This window comes from Tyto alba, unplaced genomic scaffold (assembly GCF_018691265.1).
Source record: "Tyto alba isolate M040663 unplaced genomic scaffold, T.alba_DEE_v4.0 Super-Scaffold_1, whole genome shotgun sequence".
Lineage (NCBI taxonomy): Eukaryota > Metazoa > Chordata > Aves > Strigiformes > Tytonidae > Tyto > Tyto alba.
Window position 1 is genome coordinate 26,336,947 of NW_024881261.1, and position 16,308 is coordinate 26,353,254.

The window sequence follows — 16,308 nt, forward strand, 5'->3', positions numbered from 1 at the left end:
ATATATAAAATGCAACAACAGATAGGAACTTAGACTGGAATTCAGCACACATTTTTAGTATGTATCTGTATACAACTGCATACTTCAGACTGAGTCTGATGATGATTACTGAAGAGAAGCAGGCTTCCTAAAAAATTTAATCAAAATCCTATACAAAATATGTTTTATTTTGTCTTTGCAGAGTTCCCATTTGCATAATTTAGATAGCTTGAAACAAAAATTTCAAAGAGCAGAAAGACAAATGGAAACCTTAGCTACATCTGTACTCATAATCAAACAGAAATAATGCTTTTTCACAAATAATTTTGTTGCCTGTCAGTACACTCACCTTCTCATTGTCATACACTTCAGCAGTTATATATATGTACAAACTCTGGTACCTTGGAATACGTCCGTGCAGGTCCAATGAGTTAAACTAAGCAATGCCAATTAACATTAGCCGCTGAACACTGCATTTATACAAACAATTGACTGATGTTTTTTGAATTATTTAATTTTTCGTATGCTGCTTCTAAACTCATTGTGCTTTTGATCCCAGACCTGTGGTGGCTTTTAAAATTAACAGCAAGAGAATGTTTTGGTTGCATATTCACCACATGTTAACACTTGCATACATGAGCACAGGGCAAGACCATTTTCCTACAGTTACAGCAAACAACTAATGACCTATTGCAGCCAATCTGTAAATGTCGTGATGCCTTTGTGAAGAAAATTATGATTCCCGAAATTAAATAACTTATTCTACAGTTCCTATGTGAAGTGCTAAGCAATTTGCTTATTGTTCTGCTTGCATGAACTCTTATAGACTTCTTTGTGGAAATTCATATGGAGCTAAAGCATTCAAACTCTGCAAATTCTTTTCAGTACCACTGAGTGGTATGTTCCCTCCTGTAGCCACTAGTCATTTTGAAGCAAGGACCTCACTCGGTTCAGCAGGAAAATGCCATACTTAAAAACTTGTGCAAAAAATATATAAGTAAAGCTTGCTCTTATTACAAAAATCAGTATGATTTCAAAAGCTAAGAAGATTATTCAACAAATACACAAGGAACCGAAGTCCATGTATTACTGTGTCTAAATAATCTTACCCATTCATGAACTGTATTGGAAATAGCTCTCCTTTGCTTTTGAAAACATTTCTAAAAAGGAACAATGCCTCTTTATAATCACACTCATTCCTAAAGCAATACAATCCACAAGAACAAACACAGGGGAAAAAAAGCACAATCAGTGTTAGCAGTAGTAGCGTTGCAGTAGAATTAATTAATATTTATGTTTATAACTACTTTAAGGAAAATAAATTGCATTATTTTCTAAACAAAGTTGAGAAATGAACCTGAAAAATCAGACCAGCTCCATTACAAGTATTTTTAAAAGTTACAGTTTTCTAAGTGGGCATTTGTGGGTATTAGGAAAGAAATGCAATTGGGTAATATGATATACTGTACTCAAACATCAGGTAATATAACAGCAGTTCTGCGACTAATTAGCATTCATCTATATCAACATATATTCCCTATTTCTCTCTTTCTTAAGGTATGGTTGATTAAGGTTCATACATTGTTGGTGATAACAAACATTCAGTCATAGCACAGGACCCTAACCAATAGGTTCCTAGATTAATCAAAATCATAGAAATCATGCTGATGTAAAGCTCTGTTATGAAAGGCTAAACATCATCCTTCCCCTGAATTTAGAACAGGAGAGGCTCCTGACACAATAATGTGTCAGTTGGTCTCCACCTATTATTGTAATGCAAGCAAATGACGGCAGCCATTAAGAATAACTATTTTCACGACTTGTTTGGTACATTTTATTTTTACAAATTTATTAAACATTGTACCTTATCTTTCCTCCATTAAATACTCCCTGTATTTCTGCCAGAGACTAAATATAGATGAAGGATTAGTCACAAACATTTTCCTCCTCTTTAAGCTCTTTCCAACATCTGTGCAAAATCCCTTACTGCGAGCCCTGCCTAAGCTTCTGTAGTTTTGTTGAAAAATATCAGAAAACAGTGAAGCGAAGGACAGAAAATTTCAACTGAACACCACACAATTCATTCTATTTCATAAAACACAGAAGCAAAAATTATTAAGTAAAATATGTTTAATTTCAAATTAGGGAAACAAATAGATCCATGGCAGAGTACAGTCTGTTAATATGCTGCTGTAAAATTTTCCTTTGCCCTAAGGGTTCTTTTCAAATCTAATGATTAATTTTTCAGATATTTTAATAATTACCTAAAATATCTTATTTCTAGAACTTTTTTAACAATCCCTAAGCAAAACAACATGCTGTGGCTGGTCAAAAACATACAATACAGTATAAGTGTTTAAGGCCACTGTATGTCATTGAAATCACTGCTTGAATTTAGTGAAGTAAGTTTTATCTAATTAAAAATAAATGTATTGAGACTACTATTTTAACTGCTCTAACTCTTGCAAAATTACTAAAGGTTGTCCCTTAATCACAAGTGCTGAGCACACTGTGCCTTTTTTTTTTTTGAGAAAGATTATTAATGAAGAAATAGGAACTCACAATTAAAAAGTGTTTTGGCAGTGTAACAGAAAAACTGTACCTATCTCATGAACCATAGTTTTTGTTTGTGACAGTACTTAAGAACATACTGAAAATACAGAAAATTCTCATTGAAGTTAGCAGTAGCAGTAATAAATGAATTTTCTCATTTTTTGGCATCTAAAAACTAAATTCATGAAAGACAGTAAATAAAAGACAAGGCATTTACATGGTCAAATTTATGTCAGTTGTAACTAAAAACTTTTCTAAAATACATTACATTCTGTTAATTTGTTTTAATTTGCTTCATCTACATTTTACAAAAAGATGGTTTTGAACACTGGTAGCATTCCAAATTATTTAGTTCATTTCAGGTTATTAAGTAAGACACAAAAGAGAGCTGACATCTTCCTATTGAAGAACCACAACCACGGAGGCACATGAAAAATTGTTTTGAGGCACTGACAGTTTTTAAGTTAAATAAATGATATCAGTAATGAACTGCTGGGGATTAATCAGCTGAGTAAAATGAAACAGTCATATAAGGAAGCTTTGCTTTACAGGCTTTCTAATAATCAACATTTGAGGTTTGCAGATAATCGGACATTCATATAAATAATCACAGAGATGATATATAAGAGTAAATTTTGCACCAGAGAAATGCTATTTAAATGGTTGGTCTTGAATAAGCCAGCTCTGAATACACTGCATGTGATTAATTGCAGTATCCCTTCATTATGGATCTGGAAATTTTACAAATCCACCACTCCTGAAAGGGCTTTTAGCCTTTATCCAAAATCCTTTGAGTTTATGGGGCCGCTCCACTGTCTGCCATTTGTTTTGGTGGGGTCATTCTTTTAAATGTACTCATTGGATATTCTGAGCTCCTGCACAAATTACTCTCTTTTACCATACTGGTAGTATTCTAAGCTACTGGACTACATCTTCAATGCATATTCTTTGATTTCTGTATTTGACAAGAACTGGATTCCTTACAGTCACATAGCTGAAGACAGATAGTGTGAGGGTTTTACAGCAAAGAGAATAGTTTCAAGGTTAAGGGTTGACAAAACAGCTGTTTACTATGAGTATGTACAAATCTAAAGGATCTATTTCCCCATCACTACTAATTAACATAGCAAGTAAATGAAGTTACTTTCATATAAAGCCCTCACACATGCATCATCAGCTGGTAGAGAGAGTATAGGATTTCAGAATGGAATTGAGTTTCCAGTAATTATTGGAATCTGGGTTTAATACTTCACCTGGGGATTTTTAGGGAATGATGAAAGGCAATATGTCTTCAACTGTGAGGCATGATAATGTTCCTTTTTGTTTCCTTCAAAGTGATCTTTTCTTCAAAGTTGTGCTGCTTCTGCACAACTTTCATGTATTAATAGACCAAAGAATCAGTGAAAGCCAAAAGGTTTCTTGGAGTATTTTAATTGTTCTTTGAAATAAATGCTGATGACAATGAACATAATGTAAGGATAGATCAGTGTAAAATAAATTTTTAATATGTTTCTGATGTGAAGAAGGATGCTCAGTTCAAAAAAAGTGAAATAAGAGCCACAATGATTATTTCTCAAAATACCTTTAAACTGTATTCCATTGAATTAATTTTGATTTATGTTCTTCCAAGGCAGCAGAATATGGACTGATTATGTGGAAAGAAGCAATGTTTAATCAGTGCAGAGCTCTGTAATTCATTCCGCTTTTAATTTATCAGCATACAGTCTTGTTCAGATATTTCAAATGTAACAACACATCAAGTACAATCTACTGATCACATAGCAAAAGATAAATCATTCATCAGCAGAAAAAGGTTTAAAGAACAGATAACAAGTGTTTTTTTTCCAGAAAAGAAGATCATATATCACTAGGAACACAAACCTAGGCCGTTTACATTCCATCACCAATGCAACTAACCCATTATGTAGGAAAAGATCTTACCTTGTTTTAAGGATATTCAGAAACTGCAAAATTTCTGAAAACTGTATCAGTCTAAGGGCTCTTAAAAATCTTAAACCTGCATTAAAGAAAAAAAAAAAAAAAAGCTCTGGTAGAAAATAATTCAAATTATAACATCATTTCAATTATAATGACAATGATCAATTAAATCAACGTAGGTAGCATACAAAATGTCAAATACCTTTGAAATGTTCTTCCATATTTAATGGTTCCAAGATCCTTACCAGTTCTTTTACAAATTGTTTTAACCTTATTTCCTTAATAGCACAAGTATCCTACCAGAAAGTCTTAATTCATGTAGGAAGCCATGGTAAGAGACATACAGGCTGAAAGCTAAGGGGAAAAAACCTCACGGAGGTTCTGTTGGTAGTTCTAGTGCACATGTCATTCTCTTCCAAGCTGTCAAAGACACATACAGATCTGAAACTCCTCAGCCTTCCAAGCCCCCACATTGCTTAATGAAAAAATAAAAGATTATGGGCAAGAGATCTGATAACGTGAATAAAGTAGACTGCATATATGCCTGATTAAACTGGTGAATCTTAATGATGTCAAATATTTTATTGTAATATTCCACATCTACACTCTAATTTCAAAAAACTCAAGCAGGAAAAGAGAGAAACAACACATTCTATCTTAAAAGTGATGAAACTACTATAATTCTTTCCACCACACTGTAACTATAGGAATACACTTTGGCTGTTAAAGCAGCAATTATTTTTACAAAGAAATACCACTTTTGCATTGAAATTGGGTTGTGTGAACAGCAGTTCCCAGACAACTACAAAGGCAGCAAGACATAGACAAAGAGTGTGCAAGAGAAAATACTATAGAAGATTAAAGGCTAAATTATTAAGAGACTTATGCTGATAGTAAATAATTTGGCTGCAGATCTTGGCATATGAATAAAAGTACATTATGTATCATACACATGCACATCTTATAAATTAAAATAAGGCTTTCAGGATAACTCTTATTAGAGAGTACAACCAGGAGTTACATAAAAGTTGTGTAACATGGTATTGGAAATGTTATGTTAGGTCCAGGGCAGCTTGTTCCCATACATCTTCTTTATTGACATTTATTTTTACCCAATTCCAGTGCTATAAACCACTTTTTATTTCTAGAATATTAAGGAAGGACTGGTCCTGCCAAACATATAAACCTGTTCACAACTTTCATCATCTCAGTGGAGTCAAGAGGTTCCCCTCAAGAGCAAAGATGCACACAGCAAGATGTGTTTAAATCAAGCTTTTATTTCTGCAGTATTCCTGGAAAGTTGTTAAATAAAATTTCTACTCTTGCCAAGGCTCATAAGGTAGCTTTATTAAGGCTCATAAGTAGCCTTATCAAAGTAGAAAATCGCTCCTATTACATGAATATATGTTTTCTTTTTAATTACTGACTCTGAGAAACACTGAAGACTAATTACAACTTGAAAAATGGATTTAGGGATCTAGAAGAAAAGCAATAAAATGATGCTTAATAATGATAAGCTTCAGATCATTTGCAATTAGAGGATGATCATTTTGGATCATAGTGCTGAAACTGAGAAAGATGTGTCCGTCTGCTCCACTTGCAGTAGTTCCCACAGTTGCTACTCCTACCCAAGGAGATGTAGCTGGCCAGGGATGGAGAGGAGCTTTACTAGCAACCCTAAACTTTCTCAGCTCTGTTCTACCCAGCTACTTGCCTCACTCCACTCCCCAGGAGCTTTTTGAAAAATGGCTGGTGGGAGAAAAAATCCTTCCTTTCAGATGCTTTGCATAGCATCTGAAGTTAATGAGATGGCCAAGTTGCCCATTGCAATGTTTCAAAATGAAGCCTGAAAAACATCAGAGTTAGCAATAAAACCTCTATCTCCAAACTCTTACAGTGCTTAAGATTTGTTTTAGTTGCTGAGACATCAAATGACAGAACAAAAAGACTATGGCTTCCATGTATTTGCCGTGAAAGAAGAAAATCATTATGGATTAAGTTCTGCATTTGCTACAGCCTACATACACTATTTTAAAGAATTCCCTCAGAGATTAAAAAACAAACAAACAAAAAAAAAAAAAGACCAAAAAAAAAGTTTGCTTGAACTACAAATAGAACTGGCTTGTAGTTGTCAAAGGTTACAATCACCTTGTAATCACTGTATCTCATCTAGGACATTATTTGTGGGGCTCTGTGTTTAATAGTTAAAGGAATTATTACATAGAAAGGATCACATTTTGATCTTCAGAACCCTTAGAGTATTACCTGCTTTGTGCAGTTTAGCTGTGAAGAAAAATGTGAAATGAAAATCACAGCTTTCTTTTTCATGATGGCAACTGAATTCTTCCCAGTATTCTATACTTTTCAAAACCCAAACGGATCTGTTTAGATTCCTATACATATGTCATTTTATATGATTTTCATAAAATCATAGAATAGTTTGGGTTGGAAGAGAGTTTTGAAGGTCATCTAGTCCAACCCCTCCTGCAATGAGCAAGGACGTCTTCAACTAGATCAGGTTGCTCAGAGCTCCATCCAGCCTGACCTTGAATGTTTTCAGGGATGGGGCATCTACCACCTCTCTGGGCAACCTGTTCCAGTTTTTCACCACCCTTGTAAAAAATTTTCTTCCTTATACCTAGTCTAAATCTACCTTCTTTTAGTTTAAAACCATTACCCCTTGTCCTCCCACAACAGGTCCTGATAAAAAAGTTTGTTCCCACCTTTCTTATAGGCCCTCTTTACATACTAAAATGTCACAATAAGGTCTCCCCAGAGCCTTCTCTTCTCCAGGCTGGACAATTGCAACTCCCTCTCAGTCTTTCTTCATAGAAGAGGTGTTCCACCCCTCTGATCATTTTTGTGGCTCTTCTCTGGACTTGCTCCAACAGGTCCATGTCTTTCTTGTACTAAGGACTCCAGAGAGGAACACAGTACTCCAGGTGGGGTCCAGAGGGACAGAACCACCTCCTTCGACCTTCTGGACATGCTGCTTTTGATGCAGTTCAGGATACAGTCGGCCTTCTGGGCTGTGAGAGCACACTGCCAGTTCATGTCCAGCTTCTCATTCACCAGTGACCCCAAGTCCTTCTCCTCAGGGATGCTCTCAATTCCTTGATCCCCCAGCCTGTATTTATACTGGGGGTTGCCCTGACCCAGGTGCAGAACCTTGCACTTAGCCTCATTGAACATCATGAGGTTCCCACAGGCCCACTTCTCCAGCTTGTCCAGGTCCCTCTAGATGGCATCCTGTCCCTCAGGTGTATCAGTCGCACCACTCAGCTTGGTGTTGTCTTCAAACTTGCTGAGGCAGCACTCTATTCCACTGCCTTGATGATGATATTAAACAATATTCGTCCCAATATGGACCACTGAGGAATATCACTTGTCACCGATCTCCATCAGGACATTGAGCCATTGACCACTACCCTCTGGATATGACCATCCAACCAACTCCTCATCTATCAAACAGTCCAGCCATCAAAACCATCTCTCCCCAATTTAGAGCAAAGGATGGTATATCAAAGGCCTTACAGAAGTCCAGATAGACATCATCTGTAGCTCTTCCACTATCCACTGATATAGTCACTCCATCATAGAAGACCACTAGGTTGGTCAGGCAGGACTTGCCCTTGGTGAAGCCATGCTGGCTGTATCACTTCACACCTCTGTCCTCCATGTACTTTAGCATAGCTTCTAAGAGCATCTGTTCCATCATCTTCCCAGGCAGAGAGGTGAGGCTGACAGGTCGGTAGTTACCTGTGTCATCCTTTCTACCCTTTTTAAAAATGGGTGCAACATTTCCCTTTTTCCAGTCACCAAGGACTTCACCTGACTGCCAAGAGATGGGTATTCCAGAATAGTAAAAATAGTAAAAAAAGAAACTCTGAAAAGTGATCTGAGCAAAACACATAAAAGGGCTAAGACAATGTCAGGGCTGCAATTGGTAGGTTTGAGTAAACTTGTTTCCAGATACTCACAATATCTTGCTTTCAGGGGCTGAGCATACAAGCATTAGTTAGTTCAATGTTTGCAAGTGAAACTCACTATGCCTACAGTGTTTACTCCCCATAACACTATTAGCACGAAGAATCACTCTGCCAAAACAACTCTACATAGTAGGGACAAATTACACTGTACAGCACAGCAGTGCGCACACCTCCCCAGTAGGTTATACCATGCAAAGATTTTGTGTGGTCTATTGGCAACATCCACTAATACTAGCTGAACTGAAACAAGGAAGAAAGGGAAATTTCCATTCTTGAATAATTATTTCTAAAGCTGGTCTGTTAAAGAGGTAAGAGGTGCTGTCTTTCAGTGAATCTGTTTGGCTCTCTAGAACATTTAATAGCATTGACTGCTCGACTCACTAGTAAATTATGTGCATTTTGAAAGACTGAATCTAATTCAGAGATTTCAGCCTTATTCTTCAAATAGACTACAAAAATCCGCTGCTTAGAACAACCTGCAAGCGTAAACCCCAGATGAAATGAGCTTGCCCCCAAATGTATGATTATTTATATCACCTTGAACTTAGCAAAGGGATGATGAATCAACTGAATAATTCACAGAGGAAAAGTCCACAAAGCACTTTACTCTGGTGCTGGCATTAATGACATGTGGTAGTGCGCTTGCAATCATACATGCATCCGTAAACTGACACAGCAATCCTCACAGAAATAACTTTGTTGCAATGAGACTGTTGTTAAAGTAAAAATGGCCTAAATTATTCAGTAGGTAGTTTACTATGGATCTACATAAGATCAAAATTAAAACAAGTTAAACAGAAAAGATTTTGATGGGTCTAACACCAGAGTAATTATTGACAAAGTATCTGTAAAAAATACCCTGTCTCTGAAAACTAATCACATGTATTCAATAACACAATGTCCCATGCTATGCTCTCTTAGTTTTCAAATCAAATTTGACTCACAACTAAGATGTTATCTCTTTCAGGCTCACCAACTCACCAAGAATAGAAATATTTGTTTATGCATCAAGAATAATAAGCAAAATTCTGTAATAAGAGCACTAACAAAAATTACCATTTTCCCAAAGCTGTCTCAGTTACATATATAAAATGCGTATCTCTTTCCTTTGCAATATTTGGGAACATATTTTATACATGTGGGGAAGAATAATTTATTTCAATATGAAATAACTACAGAACTGGTTTACATTTAAATGATATAAGCAATAGTTGAGATAGGGTAAGCTTCTTATGTATTACAGTAAAGTCTCTTCTAATTTTGCACATCACAGGATCCTGCCTGCTAAAGTTATTTGCAAGCTGTTGAATGGAATGCTCAGGAAGTATTTACTGCTTTGTCTCCATCTTATCACACCTTTTTCTTGACAAGAGGTTTTATATCAGAAATCTGACTGGAATATGATATAATCTTCCATATTACAATTTATACAAAAAAAATAAGTACCAAAAGATTTAATCTACCTAGAAAATCTCTCTAGTCACAGGAAAAATCTACAGATAAAATGAAAGGCCTCTTCAGTTTGTCAGTCTTCTGCTTCTAAATGGATGACTAAAGTATGCTTCTGAGCTGCAGTTTATTTCAGCTGCGATGCTCAGGATAAAGCTAAAAGATTCATAGATTTCTAGACCAGAAACAAACTTCAATGATTATTAAACCAGATTCCTTTAACAATATGAGACAACGAATTTTAGTCAATAGTTTCTGCCTCCAGTACAATAATTTAAGTTGTAGGCATGATGATTCAAATGAACCTCCAAGTATACCACAGGTTTATTTTCTTATTATGAAAATATTTGTTTAGCTACCTGCGTTGCCTGTACAGCTAAGGGACTATTTTAAAAGTACAATGAAAATATAAAATATGTGTGTAATATGTTCTATTATTTTTACTAGGTAATTTCCTGGATAACATGTGTGGTGTAATTTTATTTTAGATTCTGAGTGTTCAGCTCAGAATCTGTATAAAAAAAAAAAAAAATCAATCACAACAAAAAATTCCACAAGAACCACATCTGACTCTCAAAGATCAAGTGACTACTTCCTGAAATTCTATACACTGAATTTAGATATGAAAATTTGACACATCCACATCTTTCAGGCCAATTTTGAAGGGTCACTAAGAGAGGTCAAATACTGCCCAAAAAAATGAAATCAGTCTTAAATATTACAGAAATCAATGATCTGTGCAATAGGAAACAATATACTATGTTGAAATTCTGGGCTAGATCGAGAACACAACAGAAGTAATTTTTATTCATTTCACTACGTACTCAATCAGTTCTGTAAGGTGAGGTGCAAATACTCTCTAGCTATCACTTTCTGAGTTTTTACTAAGGACCCAGTAAAATGGATGCTTTAGACCAGAATAGCAATATAAACATGACCAATAAACCATATGCCAGCAGCAATGCAATTACAGTAGAAAACTATTTTCTCTATAAAGTTTACAGAAAAGCAAACATTATTTTAAGCTTTATTTGACTTTGTAGTCTTAAAGGTGCTGAAATACGGTATTTTCCCATCTGTTAGACAGTTTTGCAGTCTCTCTGATGAACTGATGCTTTTCACTACATACACAGCAGCAATCGGGATTACCTGTAGGTTACAAACACCACCCGCCACCCCTAAAAAAAAGGAAATTTACAATTTTTAATCTATAAAGGGGAAGACTAGGAAATCATGACAACTAAACTTACTCATCTTTAATGAGATTCTAAAAAGTAGAAACAGGAATTGGGATATTTCTTCATTCAACATGAGAGGTCAATCTACCAGAACAGCATCAAGCATCACTTTATTTCTCATCAGTGAGATACATAATCCCTTTCTTATTGCCCTATGTTGCTTTTCTTGCTTATTGACAATAGCATATCCAAAATATTGGCATAAGGATTCAATACAAGGAGATTCTATATACCATTTCTATTCCCGATAAACCATTCACTCATTCATAAATTGTCTTCATCAAACTTATCAATGGTTATTTCTACCGCATATTTCATTAAGACCATATGGCTCACTGAAGACTGAACAAACCAGAATCCATATTTAGGTAATCAGAAACTTCTCTGAGACACATATAATGGAGGGGTAATTTTGGGGATGCAAAATAATCCTATCCTGAATGCCTTCACACAGCGCAGCAGAGCAACATGAGACCATACCACTCCCTGTAGACAGATTTGAAAATCAAAGCTCAAAGAACAAGACAAGAAGAAATAGCATGGGAGGAAAAGATTCTGCCATTTATTAGAACCAACAAAGCCAAAATATTTTGATACATTTCCCTGCCTCTGTTTTGCAGTGTACAACCAGCAAAACAGCCCACAGCATGGAAAAAAAATCAATACCCTAGGAAGCAGCACAGTAAAACTGCATCAAACTCAGATTCTATGTAAATTGTACACTAACTGCTTTCAAACAATGCTGTATCAAAGACTTATTAATAAATCTCTCTGCTGCACATGCCTTTAATTTACTTTTACATCTGTTAAAAAAGTGACAGCAGTTTTAAAAATAATTTCTTAATAACTCCACCACTGCAGAATATTACAATCCATCCTTCAGTCAAGACAGGATTAGTTGATTCTAGGTGAAAAATGAACCCCTTTGATGAGGGAAATATGAGCACATTACAGCATATGAGTTTGTGAAGAAATTTTTCCTATAAAGCAACTGAAATACTGTAGCACTATTTTGAAGTTAAAAAACTAAATATAGTATCTTTTTAGAAGAGAATAACACTAGAACCAGAGACAGAATCACAAACGGCAGTTCTAAAGAAAAGGTTTAGAGACCTTACCCCAGTATGAGCCAACCCTATAATAAGACACCAGGGAGTTTCGCAAAGTATGTTGTTCTTCCTTTTCAGGAATATTATGTCCAGCTTTGACACGATATCCATTTTGGAACAATTCTCCAAGAGATTTTTTACGCCTTCTAGTACTTCTGTAAGCCTCTGTACACGTGCCTCCAGAAGTGTTGTGGTAGACTAAAATCTTGCTGGGAATCATGACTATGTATCTTCAGCTTCAGGAGCACTGCACATAAGTCCAGTCTTCAGTCACAACACCCACCAATATCAAAAATACTCAAACATTTACCCTTCCTTTTGCTAATGCAGTATCAACACAAAGAGATCGTTTAGAGTTCTTTCTTCAACAGAACTTCTCCTTGGAAGCAGATTTATTTAACTGGACACAGGATAATGCAAAGTTCACCTTCACATGTTGTTACCAAAAGATAATTCACTATAATCTAGTCCATTTCTCTTAGTATGAAACAAACAGAATTAGTTCAAGTACAAAACTCAGCCTCACAAAACAGACTAAGAGTATCACAGACTGGATGGACAAAACAAATCACAGAAGCAGGCAGGCAGTGCAGATGTTCCTCTGATCCGTGATGTATTAGAGCTTAAAAGCTATCTTCTATCCAGATATTACCACATAAGCTTCTTTCAGATACAACAAGGAACCACACCCATCGATCCCAAACCCACAAACATGATGCTGTTCACATAGAATGAACAGGTACTCTCGTAAAGAATATAGTTCTTGTAGTTTTATGTACACAAAGGGAATTGTCTACTGTGTATAGTTTTCTTTGGCAACTTTACATATCTGTCTTCCAGTTAAAGCTAGTATGCAGACGGCAGAGGTCGCACAATCAGCCAATTCTTACAGGATTTATCCCAGATGAAATAAAAAAAAAACCAAACACACACAACACCCTTTCATCTAATCCCATTTAATGATAGCTATATTACTGAAGGAAAAAACCCCAACAATTTAGCCATCAAGCAAGAGCACAAAGAATACAGTGCATTAGTTCTCTCAAGCAGACTCACTCTATGAATATTCACAAAACTGGATTTTTGTTCAGTCAGCTACCATCTCAATTAAAAAAAGCTCTTTGAAATAAAATGTAAATGTGAGATAATACCTTCCATTATATATGTTATGCTTTCTTAGTCAACTTTTCTGCTTTGAGCATAACATACAAAGTTCATCTTGAAAAGCTATCTCCAGTTTGAGGAATATTCTTATCATTCCTATTTTTTATCCACAAAGGAGCCACAAAGATGTATATGCCAAAAATATATCAATGCCATCTGGAGTACAATGCAAAGCAGACACAAAAATAAACTGCAGCATGTGCTTATAGGAAATGTACAGAGTATCAAAGCGTTTTGGAAATGTTATTAAAGGGTGACAATGCTAAATATAGATATGGGGAGAACATACAAATTTCTATATTGTGTGTGAATCAGAGGCAAACCACTTTTGTGACTCCTTTACATTGTAATCCATGTTCTTACAAACAACCTGGTCAAGGTTCCCACTGATCACAATAGTAAAGTTCCAATGAATCTAGTGGGAATAGTTTTCGATTCTTTACATGTGCCTACAGACATATATATAATATATGAGAGCACTTGAATCATTCCTCTTAAATTGAAAAGATTTGAACAAGGTAGTACTTACCTGTGTTACTAATCACATCTTGTACAGCTCAAACTGAGAGAACGTCCTACTTACTTTTTACCATATAAGGCATACTACACATTTATTTCTTTTTGTATTTCATCTGGAATACTATTATAATCTTGTTATTATCCAATTTAAAACCTATCATTAGTGTACTTTGTACTTATTACAGAAAATGTTTGGGTTTGGAATCCATTTACCTTGTGAGCCTGGAACATCTCTAAAGGAAAACAGTACCCAAGCAATAAATAGCAAGATTCAAGCTGTTTAGTTTACATAACCTATATTTTGGTTTTAGTAATTTGACAGCATTCATTTAGCCCCCTCAGCTCCCAGGCATAGCCAGATTTTTATCAATTTTCTCCTGTTTTCTGTCAGTGCACTGATAAATCTGTTGCTTACATCAAAATTTGAAAACATGAATTAAATGACAAAAGTTGGAAATCTAAAATGAACCTGTTACACAAGTTAAACAAATATGAATCTAAATTTCAGCAGCAGTAGGATTATGACATACTGTGCTGAGAAGCTCTATTCAGCATCACAGAGCCACACAAAGATGTGTTGCATTACTTTCCTGTGCAGACATTTCTGCTTTCCAATTGAATGGTTTTTAGTGTTTATGTTCTACAACCTGATTATGCAAGACACCTTACTGTTCTCAGTGAGAGTACTATTCCCTACTGTCTATATTATCCATCTATTACTTGGCCAAATTTTTCGTATTAGATTTAAAATCAGGTTATAGAAAATTGTTCTCTATAGGCTAAACTGTTTTTTTCTTCAGTTGCTAAGAAAACTACCTTTTAGATATCAGATCATCTATCTCAGATGAGCACCTGAATGGAAGTCTGAAGTCTAATTAAGCAGATGAAGATGATGCCATTAGGAAAATATCACTGTTTCCAGTGTTTATATACTTTTCCCTACCCCTGGGAAGGACACAGTTGACAGTCTCCTGGTCTGAGGTAGACTTAAAACTCCTAAAAATCTGTGTTATCAGAAACACCAGAGATGTGTGCAGTCTGCTCTGAAGTATTTACTCCAAACTAATCAACATCAATTCTGTTCTAAAGAACTCTAGGATGAGTTGTTAAAGCCTACTGCACCATCAGTGAACCCAAGCTATTTAAAGTATGTAATGAGTGGAGTTTTCTGTATTATTAACAGAAACATATCCTTGGAGCCTATCACTCCATGAACCTCCCTGAACTTGATGTAAAAACTGATTGATATACCTATGGAAGCATTGCTATAATTAAATGACAACTTGCTTTCAAAGTCCATCCAAATGTGGAACTATTATTTTCAAAATATGCAGGAGAAGAAAGCAAGCAAGCTCTCAGCAGCTGAGCTCTGCTTTACCTTTGGCTATGCAGGAACTAGGTGCTTCCTATATCAACTTTCAAGAGGGCAAGGGAAGAACAGATCTTTGGCATAGACAACCAATGTACTGGATAGAAGTAGGTATCAAATTATTGTCCTCTAGAGCACAGGTTAGACAAGCATGACTGATTTGCTGTGATCTTGTAGGATAATATCTGCTTACACTTGTGCCCAAAGGAACAATCTAGAAAAAACAGGAAGCACAAGGAAATCTGCCAAGGAGAAACCTGCTGTAGAGAAAAATAACTTTGCTATATTCAGTGATCATTCTCTCCTTGAAAATTACTATTAATTTATTTTGCAGTAAGGCAACACAGAATGTTCCACATGTTACCTTTTTTCTCTTTCAAGTAGCTACTTCTGAAACTACAGTGTAAAAGCCACTGGTCCCATTTCAAAAAGGGCAAAAGTATTATATGTAGAAATAAAAAAACAAAACAAAACAAAACCCTGATGTGCTTGGATATAAAAATTATACAAGTAGGGCAACAACTACTTTTTGGTACAGTTTTGTAGCATTGTCTATGGCTTATGACAAAACCTGAACAATCTAACATTCATTTTGCTAAGCACTTAGTGGTCAGTAAACTCACTAAATGATTTAGAGGGTAAATTTACAATCCAAGCTCTAATTCCTGAAGAAATACATGCAGTTGCATTAATTAATTTTTTATCTCCCAGTCTCAAACTCTTAAGATATTAAACCATTTTCAGAAAGCTTGGCACTAGCAGTAATAGTCACTAGATATGTAAACTCTAATTTTACTGCTTTGTATCACTTCAGGCAATGACTATGTCATATTCCATAAGACAAGCAGAGATATACCCAGTAGTGAACGAATAGTTGATCTTTACATAAAATCAGAGTGTATTATATTGCAAGCATCATATTTTATAAATTATATATTTTATCCCACCAAACTGATGATGGTGCCATTTTTAATGAAAGACTGAAAACATGAAGGGAAGGA

The 16,308-nt window shown here is 35.4% G+C and overlaps 1 protein-coding gene across 31 annotated transcripts in view; it reads right to left on the reverse strand.

Moving 5' to 3' along the window:
- The window catches only part of KCNMA1 (potassium calcium-activated channel subfamily M alpha 1), a 509,088-nt gene that overhangs the window by 172,141 nt on the left and 320,639 nt on the right, over positions 1 to 16,308 (reverse strand). For 30 of the 31 annotated variants that reach the window (XM_042789210.1, XM_032982029.2, XM_032982014.2 and 27 more), the window contains one exon: positions 4,474 to 4,549. The exons of the other annotated variant lie outside the window; for it this stretch is intronic. In XM_042789210.1, coding sequence (XP_042645144.1) covers positions 4,474 to 4,549 — 76 coding nt within the window. The remainder of the gene's footprint in view (positions 1 to 4,473; positions 4,550 to 16,308) is intronic. 31 annotated transcript variants of the gene reach the window in all.